The 23,362-nt window shown below is 43.6% G+C and overlaps 1 protein-coding gene across 4 annotated transcripts in view; it reads right to left on the bottom strand.

Moving 5' to 3' along the window:
• Nucleotides 1-11,048: 11,048 nt before the first annotated feature.
• The window catches only part of SLX9 (SLX9 ribosome biogenesis factor), a gene marked incomplete at its 5' end in the record, with an annotated part of 36,190 nt that continues 23,876 nt past the window's right edge, over nt 11,049-23,362 (bottom strand). For all 4 annotated transcript variants that reach the window (XM_081019335.1, XM_081019337.1, XM_081019334.1 and 1 more), the window contains 3 exons: nt 11,049-12,702; nt 15,786-15,851; nt 20,253-20,406. In XM_081019335.1, coding sequence (XP_080875461.1) covers nt 12,576-12,702; nt 15,786-15,851; nt 20,253-20,406 — 347 coding nt within the window. In that variant the 3' untranslated portion in view covers nt 11,049-12,575. The remainder of the gene's footprint in view (nt 12,703-15,785; nt 15,852-20,252; nt 20,407-23,362) is intronic.

The raw sequence follows: 23,362 nt of genomic DNA, 5'->3' as shown, positions 1-23,362 counted from the left end.
GGGAAAGGGCATCTGCAGTTTTGGCAGCATGCATTAGTGCACTCTGTGTTCACCTTTAAAGTATAGTTTTTACCTTAAGCAAGGTGGTACCAATAGGAATCGCCATAAAGACTTTTAGGGGTTATGTCCTCCTTCAAGGGTATATTTCTGGGCTCCTTTATTTGAAATAAAATGCTGTGTTTAAGGTTGGTTGTGTGCCAATGCACTACTGCTCTTCAGTAACCACATTGTGCTGCAAGTGCCGGCTGGTTCTTTGGCAATGCACATCCCAAGTGGCAGAATCCTTGAGAGTCTTATGACTGGTAATGAGATAGGGAGTAGATGGACCACAGATCCCAGCAAATCTGTCATGTCCTATGTCATCTGTCTGTGGTCTCCCTTCTAAACCAGAGATGGATGGAAATAGGATATGACTCCGTTGTCCCATGGAAGCAATGTAAAGAGACTGCAAAGCCCTGTGCCCATGATGTGACTATACACCAGACCTGACGTCTGCCAGTTATTCATAAGTGGATCCATGAACAGCAAAAATATCTGTTAGGCAGGATGTGTTAGTTTGAAGAGAGAATCTTCTGGGTGACTTACTGTACTTCCCACTCTCTCAAGAAATGTCTGCTTCAGGTTTGTCATGTGCCTTTCATCAACAAGTGTCAGATTCATGACATGATCACAAATATAAACAGTGGAGAAACACACATGCAGAGTAATGCAATATTTCACCCCACTTTTCCAAGCAAGTAGAAGTGCTGGGGTATTGTTGGTGTTGTTGTTGGCATCTGTCTGTCTCAAGAAAGAAAGGAGAATGTCTCAGTGGATGAAGTCAAACTGCTGTGTCAGCAGCACTGAAGTGACCTCCTGGGGCACAAGCTTGGGCTGTGTGTCTAGAGATCCTGGGCTGCCCATGACAAGAACCCCCCCCCCCGCCTCACTGATGTGGTCCAAAGGAAAGCAGAATAACATGTTCAGCACCAGCTTGGCTGCAGGAGTTGTGGGAAGGAGGGATACAAGGTGCCACCCAACAGACTTTGGGACTCCACTCCAGATTTTTGTAGGGTTTACTCATTAGCCTTTTCTTCTCCTGAAGATATCCCACATGGCAGCAGAGGGTTAGGATCAGAGTTTTCCTTCTCCTAGATGGGCTACCTTCCCAAGTGGATGAGCCCCATCTGCTCTCACCTCCCTCTATAGCATGTGCAGAAACTGCCTTCTTGACCATTGGATCCACTCTTGGTCTCCTCCGCTCAATCCACTGGAGCCTGTCTTCACATGCTGGGGATGTCTCTATCTTATCAAGGGTGTGAGACCCATGGGCTCCCCTCACCTAGTTTAGCCAGCCAGTGTAAGCTGTTTCCTGTCACATATAGACAGCTTTCTAGGAGCCACAGGTGAGAGCTGAGTGCAGGGTGGGGACCAAAGGTGGTCAAACTACCCCAGAAGGAGCACAATGTATCCCTCACCAGAGGTACTACCCGTCCTCTAACACCCCATACAGCCCAGTGCCCCTGAGAAGCAGGATTCTTACCTCTACCTTTCACAGAAGGAAATGAGAGCTTCTGTAGTGTTAGATTAATCTCTGTACTATGTCTTTATATAACAGAAATGACTACTTTTTAACTTCATTTGAAATAAAGCTCAGTGCACACACGTTGCGTTTTCTTGCAGCGCAGCAACGAAGGGTAGACTCCAGAAGGGCACTTTAGGTTAGACGCTGTTCTGTATGAAGCGTATTCCTTCTCCCTGCTGCTCCCTGTCCGTCCTTCTCCTTGCCAATGCCCTTCCAAGGACAGGCAAGAATGACTGTGAGCGCTGCTGCGTCTTGGCTTGCCAGACTGCTGCTTCTGAATGATCCGTCATGGCAGGTTTTCAGGCAGCAGTAGCTTCAGAACCAGGCTACAGAAAACAGATGTATTTAAACTAAAAAGGCAGGCCAAGCTCTGAAGCAATAGTAATTAAAACAATTTGATTTATTGAAAATGCAGGAATCAGATGCAATGCATTACATCTGCATAGATGTGTCTGCACCTGCTGGGAATAGCTGCACTGTCTGTGCGTCATCTCCATGTGGTGTCCCGTTCGTTGTCCTGGAAAATGTCACTGTCTCAATCAAGACAAGCATCCTGCAGTCTTCTTTGCACTGTCTGAACAGCATCTCTAGGAATGTTGCCTTGCCAAGCTTCCTGCTTTTAAACTGCAGGTGGAGAGGAAATTTGAATGCAAGTGGGCACCCCAGACTATCATTTCCACTGGCAAGGTAGAACGCAGTTGAAAGGAAGAGTAAGCCTGGACTAGTGCCTTCGTCATGTTTCCTTCAAATTTGTCCTTCATTTGACTTTCCTTATTTTATTCTGTCCTTGGTGAGTAAACAGTGCTTATTATAAAATTCAGCTAAGTTTCTAAGGTTTTTGGAAACCATATATGATGCCAGTGAAGAAAAAGAAGCTATAAGCTGCTTGAGATTTGGGGTGGAGGGAAGGGCAGACTTTACCAGGCCGCAGAGAGCCAGATGGTCCCTGCTCAGGCTGCAATCCCATCACCCCGAGGAACAAAATGAGGCAAAATTGCCACTGAAGATTTTTATGGGAACTTGTTCCATAGGTAACTATTGTCCAGATCTCGTGCAAATTGCTTGAGCTGATCAAGACCAGTGTTTGAGCAGAACAGGCACATTCTGCGCAGCCAGTTGCTGGCCCAGCTCCTTCCTTGGAGCAGAGAATGTGCTTGCACAGTAAAACTACAGTAGGACTTGCAGTTTTTGAGAGAGGGAAGCCCTAAACTCCCATGCTATTCTCTCTCAAGAACTTCCTGTCTTCAAGTTCCTTATAGAATAAGCAGGAGGCAGGTGCTGCAAAGGACAAGGCACCATCATAATCAGGGGCATTGATCCCAGGGGCAGCAGGAGCCTGCGTTACAAAATAACAGCACACCAACTTTGTGTGAGCAAATATTTATCTCACAAACATACACAGCATGAGGCCATGCCCCGCTGTAAAGACAAATCAGGCTTCTGTGTTTTGAAAGCTACAAAATGTATTAGCACAGGGCTTTTATTATTTGCCAACATGGAGCCATATGTCTAGGACTTGTGGAGTTTGATGAGGCCACTTTCTGCCATCACGGCCACCGTTTGTCTCCCAACCCTCCTGCCCAGGCAGTTCTCCTGCTAAGGCAGAATCTGCTGCTCGCTAACGGCCACAACAGCTGCCAAGAAACCAACGCAGAGCACAAAATGTGGGCTATTGTGCACGTTAAACTTCAGTTCTGTTTCTCCTTCCAACATCAAACCTCAGCTAACATAAAGGTTGGAAAACACAACCTGCTCTAAGAGGGAACTAGCTGAGTGAGCCAGGAGAGCTTGCAGATTGCTGCCCTCCTATTGATTTGTGGATTTATTAAATTTCCATCCTGCCCTTTGTCCCAAAGGAGCCCAGGGCAGCAAGCACCAAAGTGATAAAACAATAGAACGAAGCTCCTGCAGGTTCTAGGAGACAGTAGGGCGGGGAGTGGGGAGTCCACAGACCCATCCATGGGATCAATTGTAATTCTATGTTGTGAACTGCCCTGAGATCTGAAGGGTGACATACAAATTTAATAAAAAACCACAGCCTCTTCTTCCACCACCTGGCATGCATTCCTCCATCTTGGACTGCCCTGACTCTCCCTGCTGGACAGCGTCAAACCCCATAAATTGCTAGTCACTCTCCTGGCCTCCTGCCTTCCCCCCACACCCTGCCAGTCATTCACACTGGACCTGGTCCAGGACCACCCACTTGAGAACCTTGACCAAGGGAAAGAGATTGTCAACTGGCTGGCAATTACTCCATTAACCTCCAAGGGCCAACCATTCTGTAGAGAGGGAAATATGCTAAGAACCTCAACCACAACGGGAAGTGATCTGACCATGACAAAGGACTGTTGTTGGTACCCCCACTTTCAGATCACCCTCTTCCTGCCCAGTTGAGAAAACAAGGTCCATAGTGTGGCCTGCCACATGTGTTTGATATGTTGTGACAGCCCCGGGGCCTGAGTCACCCCAGAGCTGACCACCTCAGCATGACCCTCAGGATCAGCAGTTTGGCTGTCCTCAATGCCACCTCTGAGACCAGCTCTGTCAGCTCAGGCAAGCAGACTGCAGGGCAGCGAGATGGCTGGTAAGCCAGCAGCATCCCTCATTTGTCCCAGTTTACCCAACACTAGGAACGCACCCTCTAGAAAGTTGTGAGAAACAGTATTTTTCAACCATCAAATGTCTGGGCAAACAGGAATGTTTTTAAGTTCCTCCTGAAAATTATACTGAGGGAGACAGAAAGCAAACGGGTTAGGCTCTGTCAAATTGGTTTCATGCCAGCAGCAATATTGCTGCTGCTTTTTATTCAGGAGAAAGACTAAGAGAAGAACCAAATTCTGGTTTGAAAGGATAGCCTGTTTGCCTAATGAAGGACCCCATGACCTCAGTGGCAAGACAAAGAAGCCTGAATCAGGACAGCGCGGAATGTGTGTTTGGATGGGGGGGGGGGGCGGATAGTGTTTTCCTTCACCATGGGACTGCAGGTCAAGTAGCACCCTAATGGAAGCGAGATATTAAATGCAACTGTGGTAGATCACAATTCAGGCGCACACATTCTACTTTTAGTATTGATCATTGTACATACATCCTCTCTGGTGTATGCCTGCTCTCTAAAGTAATTTCTCCAGCAAACCTCTCTCTCTCTCTCTCTCTCTATGTATAGTAGTTTACTTGCTAACTGATTTGAGCAGGGGAAGCAGACCCCGTGTGCATCAGGGAAGACCACAGCAGGTCCCTGTGCAGCTGTGGGGGCCATGGTGGGGCCCCATACTATAGATCTTAGCCTGCTTTATTTCCACACTTGTTTTGCTTGGCCCTGAAGAGGGACCACAACAAACCGTCTTTTGTTTGTGAAGCATCACTGTACTGGGACTTCTCACAAACACCTATGCCACACTGTATAAAACAGAAAGCCATATCTTGCCCCTGTATGCCTTTCCATGCCACATGCCCCTGCAAAGGGCAATAGGAGTGGGAGGGTCTTTAGTCCTATGGAAAGTGGGCAGTGCTTGAAAGGTCACTTTTGAAACATCTGTGGACATACACCTCCACATCTGTGCGGACAGTTACTACGAGCTAATGGAGAGAACATTCAAACCATCAGGCCAAATGGAAAGACATTCACCTTGGTCAAATCACTGAGCTGGTGCTTCCTTCTGAAAATCCTGCTCACACCCAAAACTCATCAACTTTCAAAAACAACGGTAGGACGTGTTTAGATTTGTCCAGTGTTTGGTGCTCTGTGTACGCATCCATAGCAATGATAGTTCTTTAATATGTCATGTTATATTTAGACAAGTCTAGAAAGTTCGTATGAGTTTTAATGTTAATCTATTCTATTGTGGTTTTAATTCCTGTATGTTTTAAATTACGGTTGGAAATTTTTAGTGGATTTTTAAAATTGTTTTATCTTTTTTGTAAGCTGCATTGAGGTTTTTTTCTACCACCAAGTGGTATATAAATTTTATGAAATCCATCTATCAGTGATTCACTGCAGTGGCTACCGAGTGCTCAGTGGCGGCTGCTGCACATTTGCTTATTTTCCTCCAAATTCCTTGTTCATCCTTCCTTCTGTTTAGCCTCTCCTCCTCCTCCCACAGCATCAGCTCCGTTTGTCTTTCTGCCGGCCTCTGCGATTCCTCAGCAGCAGAAGCACCTGCACCAAGGCAGCCGCAAGATGTGCAACTTCTGCCCATCTGCCACTGAAGCACACAGCAAAACAGTATGGTAATTTTAACCTTTTTCATCTTTCCAGATTTCTCTGGCAGTGTCCCTTCCCCCTTCCACACACACACAATTAACAGTGCACAGGCTCTCCCGTTGTGACGAACAATAGCAACAGTGTTCATTTTATTAGGAAATTAGTCCAAAGCCCTCATTAACAAAGGGCTCAGCAAGCCTTCGAGCTGCAGCCGGCTTCCACCCTGCAAACGGTCTGGGCAACGGCCCTTCATTGTGGTGGCCGCATGAGATACTCTGACTGATGGGCTAACCCAACTCTGAGCGTGACAGCGGGTTGTCTCTATAGAAACTAAGGCAGGCTGGCTTTTGCTATTTTTAGCTGCAAGGACTCAGGGGCGCCCAGCACATCTCCATGAAGCTGCATCATCTTGCATAGTCACAGGGAACCTTTTGGAACAGAGAAAAATAATGGAGAAATTGTTCCTTTCCCAGAACTTAACATGAGTGCTGCCATTTGTAGAGCCATTTTACAAGAAATGAATGGAGTAGTTTGTGTACTCTTTCCCACACAATCAAATTATACATATAAGAATCTCACTCTATGATTCTGCTTAGTTATAATCCCCTCACCCTGAAATAGAGCCGTGCTGGCACATGGGGGTGGGCTGACCCTGAATCCTGGCAAGGCCTTGGGGGGGTCTGAATCTGGGCAATTCGTCAGTTGCTTGCTTTGGACGGGGTTTTACTCTTCCTGAAAGAGCAGCTTGGTAGTTGGGGTGCTAGAACGGGGATTATTGGTTTGTTTTTGTTCTTATTGTTCTTATGTGTTTTGTGTACTGTAATCTTATGTTGTGAACTGCTCTATGGATACAGGGCAGTATACAAATTTAATATATAATATAATTAAACAAACAAACAAGGTTCAGGTGACCTCATTGGCTGTACGAAACGCCTTATAGCAGTTTTGGCTGGTAAGAACTACAGTATAGCCATTTCTGGCCTAGCATTGCCTGACCACTGTTGCTTTTTTATACTAAACTTTATTGAGAGTTTTCAACAAAAGATACAGTAAAAACCAAACCAAACTAAAGAAGAATAAAAACAAAACAGGGAGAAGAGAAAAATAAGACTATGAATAAGAGGGAGAAACCCTATATGTATATCGAATACCAAGCCCTCCATTACAATGATATGTTGAGCCTTATTCCACATACAGAAGAGTGCACCCTCCCAGCTCTCACCTGGGAGCTTCCCCCTCTTCTATCAGCTCCACACCTGAAGGAACCTCTCTGGCCCGCCTCTCAGGCAGGTCCCTTCCTCTTCTATCCAAATCCTCTCTGTATGCAACTTCATTTAACCCAAATATCAATCTTCAAAGAGCAAAACATACATGTAAATAGAATTAAGAGAGAGCTACCAAGGGTTTAAAATCAGAGAAAAAGCAAGAAAAGAAGGAAGAAAAAAAGAGAGGCTTCTGATTCTTTTTCTGCCAATTATGTATGTAACAATTAATCAAAGTATTTAGAGTATGCACTCGTGGATAATTTCTAGCTGTATTGCTATCCAGCTTTTTCTCATTCTTCTAGATGGCCTTTTCTCAACGTTCCCTTCTAGGCATCTCAAATTCACCCTTTTCTATGCAAAAAGTCCAAAAGAGCTCTTCAATTATTATTATCTTCAGGTGTCAAAATGGTCTTTCTCTGTTTCGTCATTGATGGGTTTCTCCTCTAGAATTCCAACATATCTTAATAATACAATAGTCCATACTTATTTGCCTGTTACATCTTCATTAAATCATATTTCATCCTTGTTTCCTGTCAGTTTTGATTCGTTCCAGTTAAGAAAAAAGTTATTTTCCCCACTTTTCCCCAGGAGATGAGAGGCTTTTTCTGCTTGGATATTCATTTCACTCTCTACCCTCTGTAGTCCTATAATTTGGTCATAATTTCATTCACCTCTTCTGACGTTACATTAGTTTCCTTTGCTTGCTTTCACACCTTAGACCACCGTAAAGCTGTCTCCCATTTGCCACCTGATGTTTCTTTGTGTTTAGGTAAAAGTAATTCCAAGTCTTCTTCTGCAGCTTCTCTACATTTTTTCATCTGCTTTATATGTAGTCCAGTCTGCCTGGACATTCCACACAATTCATCTCTTAGCTCTGCTAGCTGTTCTTTGAACAGTCATTGTAAAAGATCAAGAATCAGTTAAGCATTCCATATTGCCATGGTTGACTGGCTCTCTCCGCTTTCCAGAACGTATGACATAGATAAAATTCAGCTTTCGCTTTCAGTCAACTCAGCACAAACAGAGATGGAGAATTGTGAACATAAAGTAAAGGTTATAAGCAACTTCAGAGCTATTAAACGTTTTTCAAGGTAATCAATCAATCTAAGCTTTTTGATACATCTTCCAGGCTGTTATGTAATGTTCTTTTATCACCCAGAAGCTTGCTTCTTTCCTGGTGCTATTTTACTGACAGATAGAAAATCCAATTCATATTCATTTCCAGTCTTAGTAATAGTTAAAAGGAGGTTTGCAGACCAGAAGCCCTAATTTGAGGGCAATTATGCAGTGTGCGGGCTGAAGATTTTTCCTAGCTCTAGATAGTTCCCCAACCCCACAGGTTTGTTCCCCTGGTGCGATGATGAATGCCTTCTGAGCATGTGAGGCTTTACCCTTTGTCCTCTCTTAAATCACAATTAAATGGCAATCAAGATATCTTGATAACCTCTCATCACTGCATAATTATTTCTGCTGGCAAGAGCACCAGCAGTCAATATCCATTCTGCCATTTCCTCCCAAGAAGTTGCCTGTCTACGGTTGTCCATGAGATTTAAGCTCCAGGCTGGATTACAGTGGTGCACTCTGTGGGACTCGCTTGAGGTCCATCCAGAAACTGCAGATGGTGCAAAATGTGGCTGCTCATTGGGGCAGGGTATCGCCAACACATTACCCCGCGGGTGAAAGAACTGCATTGACTATGTCCTATGTGCTGGCTTTGGGGTATAAAGCCCTAAACAGCTCAAGACCAAGACACCGGAAAGATTGTGTCATCCTTTATATACCCAGTTGATGGCCTTTTGCAGATACCATCTCATCAGGAGGGCTATTGCATACCATAATAGTCTTGCACTTTATCACAAAAACCCTAATGATGCAGGGTTGGTTTCCACAGTGTCCATGCCATGATGCCTTGGCAACACGACAACAGGCCTTTTCTGCAGTGGCTCCCTCCTGGCACCTTCATTACATATTACATATCATAGTTGAACTGACCTGGGATCATTGGATGATGATGATGATGATGTCAGTTTGCTCAGAAAAGAGACTGGGAACAGCTGTTTTACTCCGTTTAGTTCGTACCTGACCAGCAAGGGCTCAGCATGGGCCACTTGACTCTAGATACACATAATCTCTGACTCTTATGAGGGAGCTACTTGCTCCGGAGAGGAAGACACCTGGTGTTGTGTTTTGAGCCACAGCCTCATGAGTGCAGAGGAAAAGGCAGGCTTCAGTGCCGGCCTGGACAGCTCCACGCAGCGCTCAGCTAGAAGACTTGATAAGAGCAGAGCCCAAAACATTATTTTTCAGTAGCTGCCGCTCTGTCTCAGCGACTAGCTCCGCCTTTGTGGAAGGAGCCCACCTGCTTTCCCAGGCATTGCTGTTGATGGAGCAGGCGAGACGGTGGCTCTGCTAGGGCTGCTGAGCTGGGGTCCTCAGGGGGCAGCGTGGCAGGCATGCGCTGGAGAGGGACAGGCATGACACACTCTTCTGCAAGTGCTTCTGGGTTGGGATCTATGTCTGGGGCTGGCCCTGAGGACAATCTTTACTTCCAATCTGACCTACACAAAAACCAAGTCATTCATTTAAAATAATATTTGCCAGGGTGCTTAAATAAGATTGGATGCTATGACTTTAAACAACATCACCATTAACACCAACAAAATCTTAACAATGTGGTGGTAAGACTGTGTGTTGATGGCATTTCCTTAGGGTTATAGCATTCACTTTTATTCCCTGGACCACCTTTTAACATTGTTGCTCAATCGAGACACTGAAAAAAACAATAGGGATGTCTAAATGTAGAATTTGTAGGTACTGAAAGAAGGGGATTGTTTCAGTAACAATCTACCGGTAACTCCTTATTAGACCGTTGCTCAATAAATTTCTGATCTCTGACTTTGGGCTTCCCAGATTAGTATGTCCCCCAAGAACTGCTTTTCTTCCCATTCTTTGTTATAATAAATTGCTGTGCAAGGTGACACACCAGGGCTTAATTTACATTTATAAATACCCCATGCCCTCGGATCTCCTGTGGTCTAATACCAAAGGATATATTTATGGTGTGGATAGATCTTGTTCCTCCAATCTGGTCACTTTGTCTAGAGTGAACCACGTCATTCAATGTTTTCACATACCACCCTGATAATATATTGTCAAACATGGGAATGAGATGCCTCCATTCTCTCCCCCCCCCCCCCCCAATAGTGCTCTGGCTTAAATTTTTGCATTGTTTTGACATTATAACTTACTCATTTATTATACTTGTTTAAAATGTTTTAAACAGTTTTAAAATGTTTTAAGTTTTTGTTTTTTTTAAAAAAATGCATTTTTATCACAGAGATGTTTGCTGCTCTTTTCTGAGAGACAGGATATTAATTATATGAATAAATGAATAATTTTATTCTTGCCCTATTTGCTTTTAGTAACAATACCTTCTGCTGCAAATAATTCCAAAAGGTAGATTTATCCCTTATTTTTAATTTTCCTTTTTATTGTCACAGGTCTTATTTTTAATTCTTAATCCAATGAATTGCCCTTCTGTAGTATCTCAAACATTTGTTACCTCCTTGAGGAATTGAGACCTTTAGCCAAATTCTTTGCTTCACCATCCTGATTTACCTGGCTTTGCAATTTGGCTGACATCTTAAGGCAGGGACAGCCAATCTGGTGCCTTGCAGACATTGTTGGACTCCAACTCCCATCAGCCCCATCCAGGCTGGCCAATGGTCAAGGAAGATGGGAGCTAGAGTTCTCAACATCTGGAGGGCCACATGTTGTACACCCTTGATTTAAGGAAAGGTGAACCAAAGCAGATATTGAGCCATTTGGCTTTCCTTTCTTGACATCGTCTACAGATTTCATTTTCAAGAAGCCAAGTCATACATGTGCTATTTACTCAAATACAAGTGACATGTTGGCATGGTGGGGTTTTATGATTCTGATTTTGATTTCAATTATGATTACTGAATTTGGATGATGTGCCCTAAGTATAATTTTCCAAGGTACTACACACCTGTGGTTTGTTTTGTGTTAAGAATTTATTAAATGCTTTACAGTTTGTGTTCAGATAAGAATGATTATTTGTTTGACAATATACTGTAGCCAAAACTAGTGGTATATCTGAATAACTAATAATAATAATAAAACCAAGTTTCATGGACTGGCACCCTAAGGGGTTAATGAAGATGGGACTGTACATTGTGCTCCCCCTTCATGTTCTTCCTCCCAGCCAAAGCAAACCTGGCTGCTCTGCCAAAAAGAAATCAAATCAAATCTGGTGGTGCTTTAGCTGAATGCTATGTCTGTGTGAAAAACTGATTTTTTTCCAGGACTTTGTCCTTGAGGAGGATGCCAACTTTGGCTTGCATTAAAAATACCTGGGTGGATGAGCTTGCAGGAGTAAAGCTCCCCCACCCAAGTTATTCTTTTACCATTAGCACAGCTTGGATGGTCAAGTGCCGCTGTACCACAACACACTCTCCAGTTTTGTTTTTTAAAAAAACTATTAAAGATTTCTTAGTTTACAAAAATGTGTACATTGTCTTTTTTCAAGTTGTGTTTTCTACAGATCAGTTTCATTTGTTGTGAGACATTAGTGTTAGGTTAGGAAGGAAAGAGGGGGAAAGGGGGGATTGGTGAGTGGAGTGGAGTGGGGTGGTGTCGGGTGGCAATGCTTCTATTCTTCCACTTAGTGTATGTGTGGGGTTTTGTGATAGTGTCACTTGTGTGGGTTCTTACTATTCGCTTGTTGTATTTCCTTGGTGGTGAGAGGTTGGGGTGGCCTAGGTATGGTTGGTTGTCTTTGGTTGTCTGTAGTGAGATATGGTTTTGTGTGTGAGTGTGTGGGTTTTGCGGTCAGGTTAGCCAGATTGATTTGTATACTGACAGCAGATTCTTTTTGTTGTCTTGTTGGAGTAGGTATGTGATAAATGGGAACCATACCAGGGTGAAGGCATCTTCTTCTATTTGTCCCCGTGTCAGTTTCACTACTCATCATTTTTCATTTGAAAAATTAGGATGGTATTCCCTTTATTATTGCTATCTTACAACATCATACTACGGGGGGAAATATTTATTATGTAGAAAAACTAAACTTTACATCGTGCACCTGCCAAATCAGTATCAAAAACTAACAAGAACAGATATTTTTCAGTTGAATGGAAACAGGAGCAGACTTAATCTCTATTAAATATAATTTCAGGAGAATGATGCAAATGCTGCATTACTCCTAGAGGAGAGGATGTTATACTTCATAGGAACTATGGAAAGAAAAGAGAAACAACATTTGGTGCGTGATATAGCACAGAGTGGGAATCGAGAACAATCCCCCAGAGCTTCTAGCAAAACAGCAGACAGCTTTGCAGCTAGTACTGGCAATCATCAGTCTTGGCAGCCTTATTTCTGTTGGCGGAAAACAAGGTCACTGAATGTCATAATCCTGTGGACTCTTGCAAGTTATGCTGGCATACTGGGCATGTAAGGTCATCATGCAGTGTGTCTGCGAGAATCCAATCTCTTGTGCTCTCAAACAGTCCCAGCAATGAGGTCAGAATGGCTTTCCCTCCCTCTCCAGCTGCAGTCTTTTGGAAAGATGCTCACCAAGGACTGTCAAAGGGCTAGCTTTGAACAAAGGATCCGATATAGTCTTGTGGAACTGTGCTACCTCCTGCATCCTAGAAAAAAGGGAGAAAATGCATCAGATGATAGGCTAGCATTACAAGAGGCAAGTTAAAAGTACAGTTGTACCTTGGATCCCGAATGCCTTGCTAGTTGAACCTTTTGGCTCCCAAACGCCACGGTTTGCAAACATTCTTTGGAACCCAAACATCCGACGCGGCTTCTGATTGGCTGCAGGGGCCTCCTGCAGCCAATTGGAAGCTGCGCCTTGGTTTCCGAATGTTTTGGAAGTCAAACGGACTTCCGGAACAGATTCCATTCGACGTCTGAGGTACCACTGTACTACCAGTCCTTGAGTGAAGTAACTCACTGTATTCAGGTGGGGCTAACCTAACCTGGCTCTGACTAAACTTCTAGCGCACCCCAGGGAACAAAAAGGCATAAACTGGAGGGTGTCATCTAGGCACATCTGCTGTGTGAATTGTGGGGGTCAGTGTAAGAGAGCTCACGAGGAAGAGTCATGTGCAAACAGCAGGACTCTCAACACCTGAAGATGCTCATATCCAAGTGTGTCTTCCATATTCCTTGAACGGCTCAAACTTATTCTATGGGAATAGCATAACATACCCACTACAGTCTGAGTTCAATTAGACAGAGCCCTTTCCTTGAAGCTGTGCAGAGCACAGAACCAGGAGTTCACAAATAGGACCTTTCATCCTATTCCTTTGAATGTGAATTACTTGATGAAAGACTGTAAACCAGGGCTTTGCTTCTAGGGTGGCTTGAGAAAAGTAAAATAAAATCAGGAGTGTGTCATGTACAGTGGTACCTTGGTTTACAACCAGAATCCGTTCCGGAGGTCCATTTGTAAACCAAAACAGGTTGTAACCCAAGGCGCTCTTTCGCCAATGGGGCCTCCAAAAAATTTTTGTTCGTAATCCCAAAAAAAGGGGGTTGTATTCCAAAAAAAGTTTGCAAACCAGGACACGCACTTCTGGGTTTGACATGTTTGTAATCTAAAATGTATGCAAACCAGACTGTTTGCAAACCAAGGTACCACTGTATCTGGCAATAGCATTCTTCATAGAGCAAAAGTGTAGCGATAAATTTAAAGGATTGCCCAAAATGTGCATTTGTTAATTTACAGGGAAATGAAGATGGTCTTGGCTAGGGTCTTATCAGCTCTGGGCTCTGCAGTGTGCTTAACTGCCTTATAAGCCAAGAAAAGCTTAATGTTTTAAACTTTAAAAGGGGGGGGGGGGGAGAGAGAGGAAATATGGGGCCCTCTGAGCAGAAGAGCTCTCCGGATTTATTTGAAACACAATCTTACCTCCAGTGCTCTCATTATAATATCTCGCTTGAATTTGCAAGAATCCAAGTTATATTAGCCAAGCACAATGGAGTTTAGCTGGCGTACAGTTGCTACATGTGTTTATGCAAACAACACTACTGGGCAGCTCTACTGAAGCTAAGGGCAGTTCTGTAATTCTGCAAGCCTCACAAGGAGTATATGTGCTATCCAGCAGGGGTGTGCACTGAATTCAGACAAATCCTGAATCCAAGATGAAGTTTGGCACCTCAAAAAGTTTTGGGGCTTGTTGGAGGTGAAGTCGGATCTGGAACCCTTGAAGCACTTTGTGGGGCTTGGCAATTCAGATGTCAAAAAGTGACTGCGGACAAGCATATGCTAAAAGCGGAACTAAGCTTATCATCTAAGGAAAACGCCAGGGTGGAATGCTGAGGGAAGGAAGAAGAAACACCTGCGCTGGGAGAGTTATGTGAGAGATCGTTGTGACTAACAGGGCAAAGTTGTCATCAGAGGAACTGATTTTACCTGGAAAGTCCCCTCACCTCCACAAAAAATGGTGGGCATATTTCACGGCAGTTTGCCAGTTTTCTTATCCGGTGATAAGGTAAGCTCTCTTATGTATGCGATTTTCAGAACATTTGTTCACAAAACATCAAGGGAGAACATGATTCCTTTTTTACTCATTCCAAAGAACCAAATTTAGGTCTGAACCAACTTTTGTGGTTGGTACATACCCCCACTGATGCCCTGGCCTTTGGCTAGTGCAATAAAAGTTTATGAACATAGCCCTCGTTTCAGGGACCTGGAATGCCTTGTCTTTTTCAGTTAACATTTTAGCCTTTATTCCTCTTGCATGCATAACATTATCATTTCCCAAATTAGCTGCTTTGGATAAACAGGATGGTGTTGCGTCGGTGAGTACAATCATTTTCCTGACCTGTCAACTTTTCTCTGGCACAAACAGAACTAAGGTTACAGAACTCTGCCAGAAGAGGGAGGGGGGAGAAGAGAACAGGATATTGGCGCTGCCTTGGCTAAATTCTTAGGAAGTGCCCACCCCTATCCCCTGCAATCAGTGAACAAAAATACCCAAGAGGAACAAGGCAAATTGCCAAATTTTGCATTAGCAAAGCCCACTTATGCAGCAGAGCCCTTGGCCCCCGGCAAGTGAGTCATCAGATCAGTGAGACACAGACTGAGAACTTCCCAAGGACAAATGGACTTGCCCAAACCTCTTGCTTCTGCAAAAGCACAGCAGGAGGGACTCACTCAGTCCGACGTCTAAAGGCACGGAAGGTCCTGAAGAAGCAGATGACATCCCATCACCCAGCAAGAGACCATGGTGTCACTTCAGCTGCTGTTTTCAAAAGGGGAGCTATGATTTAGAGGCCCTGATCATCAGCAGAGAAGTTTAGCAGGAGCAATATGAAATTGCTTCTGTAATGAAGTGCCCTCTGTGGGGTTTAATTTTCACTTGCTTAGGATGGGAGGCCTTGGATGGGGGATGTGCAGTCGCCTATCTGGAGAAAGAAGGGGGGGAGAGAGCAAGAGCAACCCCACACATTTTGCCATGCATTGAAGGCACCAACATGGGATGCTGGGATGGTTAGATGGCAGCAGAGTTCCTCGGAAATTATGGGATGGTGTCCATGCTGCTACTGCAGAGTTTGTTTCTGCTGCTGGTTGCGCAGAGGAGCATGACTTCACGACACCATGGGGAAGAAGAGCCACATCACTGGCCCTTATTGCATCTTCTTCTATTTTAAGGCAAGATAGGTTTTGACTTTGCTGCCCAGAAGGGCTTCTTGCGACTGTCCCACCATTACTTACAAGACTTGGCGTTTCTGGGTTGATTTCATCTGACAGAAGTTAGTCAGCAGCATCTTCTTTGCTGGGCTGAAGAAAACAAAAACTAAGTATTAATTGAGAACAGTATTGACACCAAAGACCTGCCAAAAACGGTGCCGTGTGCAGCACCTTCAGATTGGCCTTCCAGCCACTCCAGGCCCCTTCCCTTCTCAAACCCCACCCCCCGCACTTACCTAGCATTCTGTGGCCACAGAGACTTTTGAGGTTTTTCAAAGGACTTTTTGGCCTTCTACAAACTCTGAATTTGCTATTTCTCTCTCATAAACTACAGCAGCTAACAAAGTAGATGTTAAATTATTACAACAAAACATTTTGGCTTCTGCCAAGGTTGCAGCAGCAGCACCCTTTGATTCATGTCAGAGCAACAGAAGCCAAAATAATTCGCCCTGAGAATGTTGTGTCTTCTGCTTTGTTACTCACTGTTATAAATACATACTTTAGTGATTAACTGCATTCTTTCATGATCTAGCACAAACCTGTCAAAACTACTGTCTGATGATTTAAAAAAATGTCTATATTAAAATAGTGCTGAGATGAAATCCTCCCCTGAGAACTTACAGCTCCAATATATGGGAAAGAAAACTGGCATCTCCAAAATTGGGGGCTGCCATCGCCCCTCCCCCCGCAAGGTATGCTCTGGGATGGCTCTGCAGCAAGAGAAGGCTCTGAGGAAGCCAGCACATCACCCAGGAGAAAACGGCCTACAATTGCTGAAGAGACAACAGAAAATCTGCAGCCCGGCAGCCCCTTGCTCCAAACCTTCAAAGCAAATTACACTGCTCTCGTTACTTCTAGAAACATAAAACATCAGTTCCTAGTGAAGTAATCCCAGGTGAAACACGTTATTCCTGAATAAGACTATATTAAGACCACTCTCTAAGCTTCTCATTACAGATTTGAATCAATGTATTATCAGACTTCAGGTTAAACCAAAGTTCTCTTTGAGATCAAATGCATGTGACCTGTAACTAATCCAAGAAATAAGACTTATTCCCATATACAGATGTCTGTGCCACTTGTGGAAACTTGCCTCAAGTGCCTGTGATGTGCTGCTGGGATGCCCGCCTCCTCAATTTTATTTATTCATCATGAAAGGCATCCATAGTTTCATTACATGTTGCAGACTTCATTCATTATAAATCAGAATAAAACCTCAATTGAATGCACTTATCCCCAGCAGGGGATCACATTTCTGGAGAATCTGATCTTCTATGACTAAAAGCTGACAAATCATTGGGAGTATAATTCCTCATTTATGCAATAACTGTAATCCTCTAAAAATTTGTGCTGATTAAATAGCACATGCAACAGATTCAGACTGTGAGCAACCAGAACAGCCCCTGCACAAAGGAGGAACTACAAAGTGGATTTACAACTGCAAAGTGGATTTACTACAAGAAGGAGCAGCAACCATTTTCTAGACTTTGAACTAACAAGTAGCTGCTTCTAAATAAAAGAATTCAATGTGGAATGTAGAACTTTTATTTGATCCTCTGGGCTTGGTTATGAACCTTAAACATCTTTCCCCACCCTTGCCCACATTAAAATGATTCTGACCATTTCATTCTGAAGTTCATTCCTTTTCATGACTGTTTAGCACAATCATTTCTGGAGCATCCTTGAGAAACTGAATAGGGTTTGTGTCAATCTGAAAGGGGGGGGAGAGTCCCCATCCTTTGAAAAATAAAACCTGTAGTGTTCCTGTCATGCTCCTTGGTGGCCCCCCCCCCCCGACTAGTGGGTGAGGGACACAGAGAGCATTCTCAGCACACCCAGAGCAGGCATGCGGCGTTGCCATCTGATTGGATTTTATTCTGATCCTGATCTGATTTGAGGATGTATTTTAATTGATTGTCTGATTTTATGTTAATGTGTTATACATTTGATGTTAGCCGCTCTGAGCCCGGCTTCGGCTGGGGAGGGCGGGATATAAATAAAATTATTATTATTATTATTATTATTATTATTATTATTATTATGCGCAGCTGAAGACAGGCTGGTTAAAACTGCGCAAGTCAAGCTCCAAGCAAGGCCAAAAGCTTGAGAAATGTTTTTCCACCAGGTCTGCTTGGGTTGCCCAGTGCAAAAAGAGCTTTCCAGCTCCCCTGCCTTGCTTGGAGCTTGACTTGCACAGTTTTAACCGGCCTGCCTTCAGCTGCACATGGCTGGAATAACATACGTCAAATGCACATTAGAGGAAGGATTGCTGCCGTTCTTAAAAGTCCCCACCACAGGGGCGAGGACTCTCCGGCTTAGGGGTCAACTTGGCTGTCCAGGCTTCTCTATCTGACCCTGGGAACTCTCCCAAGGCCAGATTGCCCCCTCAGTCCCACACCCTCTGGCCACTCCTGCCTGGGGGTTTCAGCTGCCTGGAATGTGTCTCTGAACTGCAACGGAAGCATTTCGCCTCCTGTGCAAAGCTGATGTTTTGCCTCTGGCCCCACCCCCACAGGCATGCGGCCCCTGCAAGGTTGACCAGCAGGGAATGTGGCCCTCAAGTTGAAAGAGGTCTCCTGCCCTGAGCCCATGTGGGGTAGTGCTTAATGTGTTGGACTGTGACCCGAGGGACCAGGCTTTAAATCCCCTCTTGGCCAGGAACTCCCTGGGTGGCCTTAAGCCAGTTACTGTCGTGGGGAAGAAACATGTGTGGCACTTTGAGATCCTTGGAGAAAACGGCAAGATATAAATGCAATAAATAAAAATAAATTACAATACCCTGGATCTACTGGCTTAAAGCATCTGAAGTGTTTTGAAGTTAGCCAACCGTAACACAATTCCCAGAGGGAATCCAACACAAAGCAGACAAAAAACAAGCAAACTTTTTTTGGTGTAAGTTGACATCTCAAAAATGAGTTATTTTAGGAAACCAGTTGCTAGGTTTTCTGAGAGACAGTCTTTGTTTATACATTTATCAAACAATAACTTTGAAGACAAGGTGCTGCTACATGTTTTTCTGTATTATGTTGATGTACATTTTTTCTTGTTTTCTCATTCTTCTTTTTAAGTATTAACATAGCATTTTTCTAATATTAACATTGTAATGAAAAGTATAACAAATAACCAAAAATAAGAACCTATCCTATTCAAAATAAGTTTTAATCAGGAAAGCAAATGAGAGGGGATATAAACAAAATAACTCAGACAGCTGTAAATTGTAAGCAACAATCCATTAGATTTGAAAGTATTCTGAAAATTGTTCCACTGGATATCAAGCTATCAAAAAACATAAGTGAATTCACACAACCACTGAATAAGGCCACATTTCTGAAAATGTCAATACTAAAATGCCTTATTCTGTGGTAAATCAAAGGAAGAAAGACTTTCCCATGCTAACAGTGCTTTGGGCAGCAGTCCTAAACATCTTTTCAAGCGGGGAAGTTCTGCTGAGCCCAGTGGGAAAGACTCCTCTATAGATATACACAGGATTGCTGGACAGAGTGTCTATTCAAGAGTCACAACAGCCACACAACTGAAGACTCCAGAAAGGCTAAATGCCTAAACCAAGTCTGACGACAAGACATTTTAGAACAGGGCTGAGGAACCTGTGTCATTCCAGATATTCCCACCATCCCTGATCATTGAGCAAGCTCTCTAAGGCTGATGGAGCACAACACCAGGAAGGCAAAAGCCTCTCGCATGCCAGTTCTAAAGCTTACAATAAAATATGTTCTTAAGAAACATGCATCTGTGTCGAGAATTTAATTTTAGCCCCTATTTATGAAGTAAAAAGAATTGGGAACTGAGAGGTCAGTGGAACTCCTGCTCCGAGACAAGATCATGAGCATGTGAACTTTTAATGAAAATATTGTGTGGATGTAGAGCAACTTCATTGTACCCACTTGGCACTGACTTGCAAATATTTTCTAAGCATTATGTTTACCTTCAGTGCTCAGTTATTGAAAATCCTGGTCTGCACATGCTTATCATCATAACTAATTTTCCTTTCTCCTTTACCTTCAAAGGTTTCCATTGCTTCCTAGGGCAGTTAACATGACTATTCAAATAAGAAAATATTCTCAAATGATGCAAGAAATCAACCACAAGGACTTTCAGTGGCAGCTAGTAAAAACTGGAATGGAAGGTCTCTACCAGGATTTACTTTGCTATAGAGTCGTACCTTGGTTTTCGAATGCCTTGGTACTCATACGTTTTGGCTCCCGAATGCCACAAACCTGCAGCCAATCCGAAGCCGCGCCTTGGTTTTCGAACTGTTTCGGGAGTCAAACAATCTCCCGGAACGGATTAAATTTGAGAACCAAGGTACCACTGTATATAATGGCCATATTTCTATAACCCTAATGAATATAAAAAATTAGATGGAAAATAACTTCATGCTTTTAAACCCCAATTTAACAAGCAAGTGTTCCAATTTCAAAGTCTGTTTAACACCTCAGCTTACCTAAATTGTGTGTGCAGCACTTAACTTACGTTTTAGGATGTCTGCAGAACTTGCTGGCAGCTACCATGTCTGAGAGCTCAGGCAGAGCGTCCATCAGAGGATGCAGATCTCCAACTACTGGGGTAGCTTTTCGCTTTGCTTCTGCTTTTTGTTGTTGTTTTGCTAGCTTGATATTTTCTATTTCTGAGAAACAGGGGCAGGAAGGAGAAACAATTGTTAAGCGAGTATCCAGGGGTCAGCAAACTTTTACAGCAGGGGGCCGGTCCACTGTCCCTCAGACCTTGTGGGGGCCGGACTATATGGGGGGGGGTGAACGAATTCCTATGCCCCTCAAATAACCCAGAGATGCATTTTAAATAAAAGGACACATTCTACTCAGGTAAAAACACGTTGATTCCCGGACCGTTCGCGGGCCGGATTTAGAAGGCGATTGGGCCCTGGGCCTTAGTTTGCCTACCCATGGAGTATACTTTAAATTCTGTTAATTGAATCTTTAAAATGTCTTTACCACTTTTAAAGTCTTATGTCTGAGAAGTCTGTTTCAAGTCCATTTTTATTAACTACAGGGTCCTGTCATAGTTCTTTCTTTAGGAAAAAATATTTTGCTTGACCCATGAGGGTAACTATCCATAGTGACTAATTACGAGCTGAAATATTATTTGGGGCAATAACATGTGAAAAGGATCTAGGAGTCTTGGTTGACCACAAACTTGACATGAGCCAACAGTGTGACGCGGCAGCTAAAAAAGCCAATGCAATTCTGGGCTGCATCAAAGGAGTATAGCATCTAGATCAAGGGAAGTAATACTGCCACTGTATTCTGCTCTGGTCAGACCTCACCTGGAGTACTGTGTCCAGTTCTGGGCACCACAGTTCAAGAAGGACACTGACAAACTGGAACGTGTCCAGAGGAGGGCAACCAAAATGGTCAAAGGCCTGGAAACGATGCCTTATGAGGAACGGCTAAGGGAGCTGGGCATGTTTAGCCTGGAGAAGAGGAGGTTAAGGGGTGATATGATAGCCATGTTCAAATATATAAAAGGATGTCACATAGAGGAGGGAGAAAGGTTGTTTTCTGCTGCTCCAGAGAAGCGGACACGGAGCAATGGATCCAAACTACAAGAAAGAAGATTCCACCTAAACATTAGGAAGAACTTCCTGACAGTAAGAGCTGTTCGACAGTGGAATTTGCTGCCAAGGAGTGTGGTGGAGTCTCCTTCTTTGGAGGTCTTTAAGCAGAGGCTTGACAACCATATGTCAGGAGTGCTCTGATGGTGTTTCCTGCTTGGCAGGGGGTTGGACTCGATGGCCCTTGTGGTCTCTTCCAGCTCTATGATTCTATGTTTCTATGTTTCATTATTTCTGCCACAATGCTAGAGTGAAATAGGAGAGGGAGGAATGAGGTGACCCAGCCTGGTCACTGGAAATATTCAGTCAGCCAGGGTTGGGGCTTACAGAACTGAACAAAAGGAATCGCACGGCATCGGAGCACCAAAGGGAGCTTTCCAGGCTCACTCAGATGTAAGATCCGGTATAATTTACCTAAGTGCACAGCATAAAACCAGGAGTTAATGAACTTTACCCGTTCTGCTGTAACGAGAGAGGGAAGGGGATGGTTAAGCCAAATGTGCCCATTTTGAACCCACTATTATGTAGATTCAAAGAGGTCACAGTGTCCCTCTGATCTCCTTAGTATGAATGGTTCAGCTCGGAAAGTAAGAATAGATTCTACGGATTCAGAAGTGATTCAGAAGATACAATCCTTTCACTGTGGTTAGATCTCTTCAGCCCTTCATTGGACTCTTTGGAGCTGGAATTTACAATATCCTTGGTTCTTTTGGCTGTCCTGTTAACGTTTGCCTTTTCAGATGCTTGTGACAAATGTGGATGTGTATACTTCACCTCGGATGGGCTCTCTTGGCTGGAGAGCACATGCATTCTCATTGCCAGTACCCGTTTCTGGTCCAGTACTATGAAGTTGCGGTACTTCAAAGGTTTCCAGAAATGAGGCTTAGACATACCTGATTCTGAATTCTTTTCTTATGAAATCTTTCTAAGGGCAGAGCCATTCTACCTGTGATTCTAGTGGCTGAAACTGCATCTTTTTTTGCTTTAGTTTGATATGATTTACGACTGCTTGGAATAGAATATAACCTGAATAATTTCTATTATGCCATTAGGCAGAACTTCAGTTCCCAGCTGGCAAACAAAAAAGGGGAGGGCAAAAGACATCTACATCTCCTCTTCAAAAAAGAAATTGGGCAGAAAGCAAACTAATCCCAAAATACTTTTGAAGATACCAAAAATATATTCAATAGTCAAGTGATTAAATCTTACAACAATTTTCTGTATAAGTGAAATTTACTGTATACTAGGAAAACATTATCTTCTTTATAGACAAGTTACTGTTGAAGTAAAAACATATATCATTACCAAATGTCTAATTAAATTCCTTCAAGTGAATACCCTGTTATTATACAACAGGAAACATTATTCATGTGGGCCTAATAATGCAGTTTTCACAGGTTTCTTTCCGCACCTGTGAGAATATCCAATTTTTACTTTTCAATCAAATCGAAGGAGGTGTCATGGCCCTGGAGGCAGATTCACCTTCTTCAAGGGATGAAGGCTGGAGACGCTGAATCAGAAAAAGAACTGCAAGCGAGGGCAGAAACACTTCTACAATGGAAGCCAAGGCTTAGAATCAGAGAATTGGAGAGTTGGAAGCGCCATCAAGTCCAACCCCCTGCAATCAACTAAAGTATCTGTGACAAGAGAACTACATCTCAGAGGACCCTCCTTCAGAAGCATCCATGTGACCAATTTCCCCGGCCTCATAGGATTAAGAGACTGCAGGTGAAGAGGCGCCTTTCAGTAAAGGCAGAGCTTGCAATTGGAATACAGGTGCCGCTTTTATAAAGGGATTGGCCTAAGTCTGGCTGCTGCGGAAGCAACTCCAGAGCTTTACCCTCTGTGAGTATTCAGCCTGAACCTTGCAAAAGACAGTCTCACCACAGAGCAGAACAGGGAGGATTTTGCCTTTTATTCTATAATTTTTTCCTGTGTCCTCATTTCCCCACCATGAACCCAAGGTATCCTCATGTATGACAAGGTTAAGGCTGAGCTATCTTTGCTCAAC

Source organism: Podarcis pityusensis (genome assembly GCF_964106645.2).
Source record: "Podarcis pityusensis genome assembly, chromosome: 1".
Classification (NCBI taxonomy): Eukaryota; Metazoa; Chordata; class Lepidosauria; order Squamata; family Lacertidae; genus Podarcis; species Podarcis pityusensis.
Note: the sequence above shows the minus strand (reverse complement) of the source record. Positions and strands in the feature narration are given on the sequence as shown.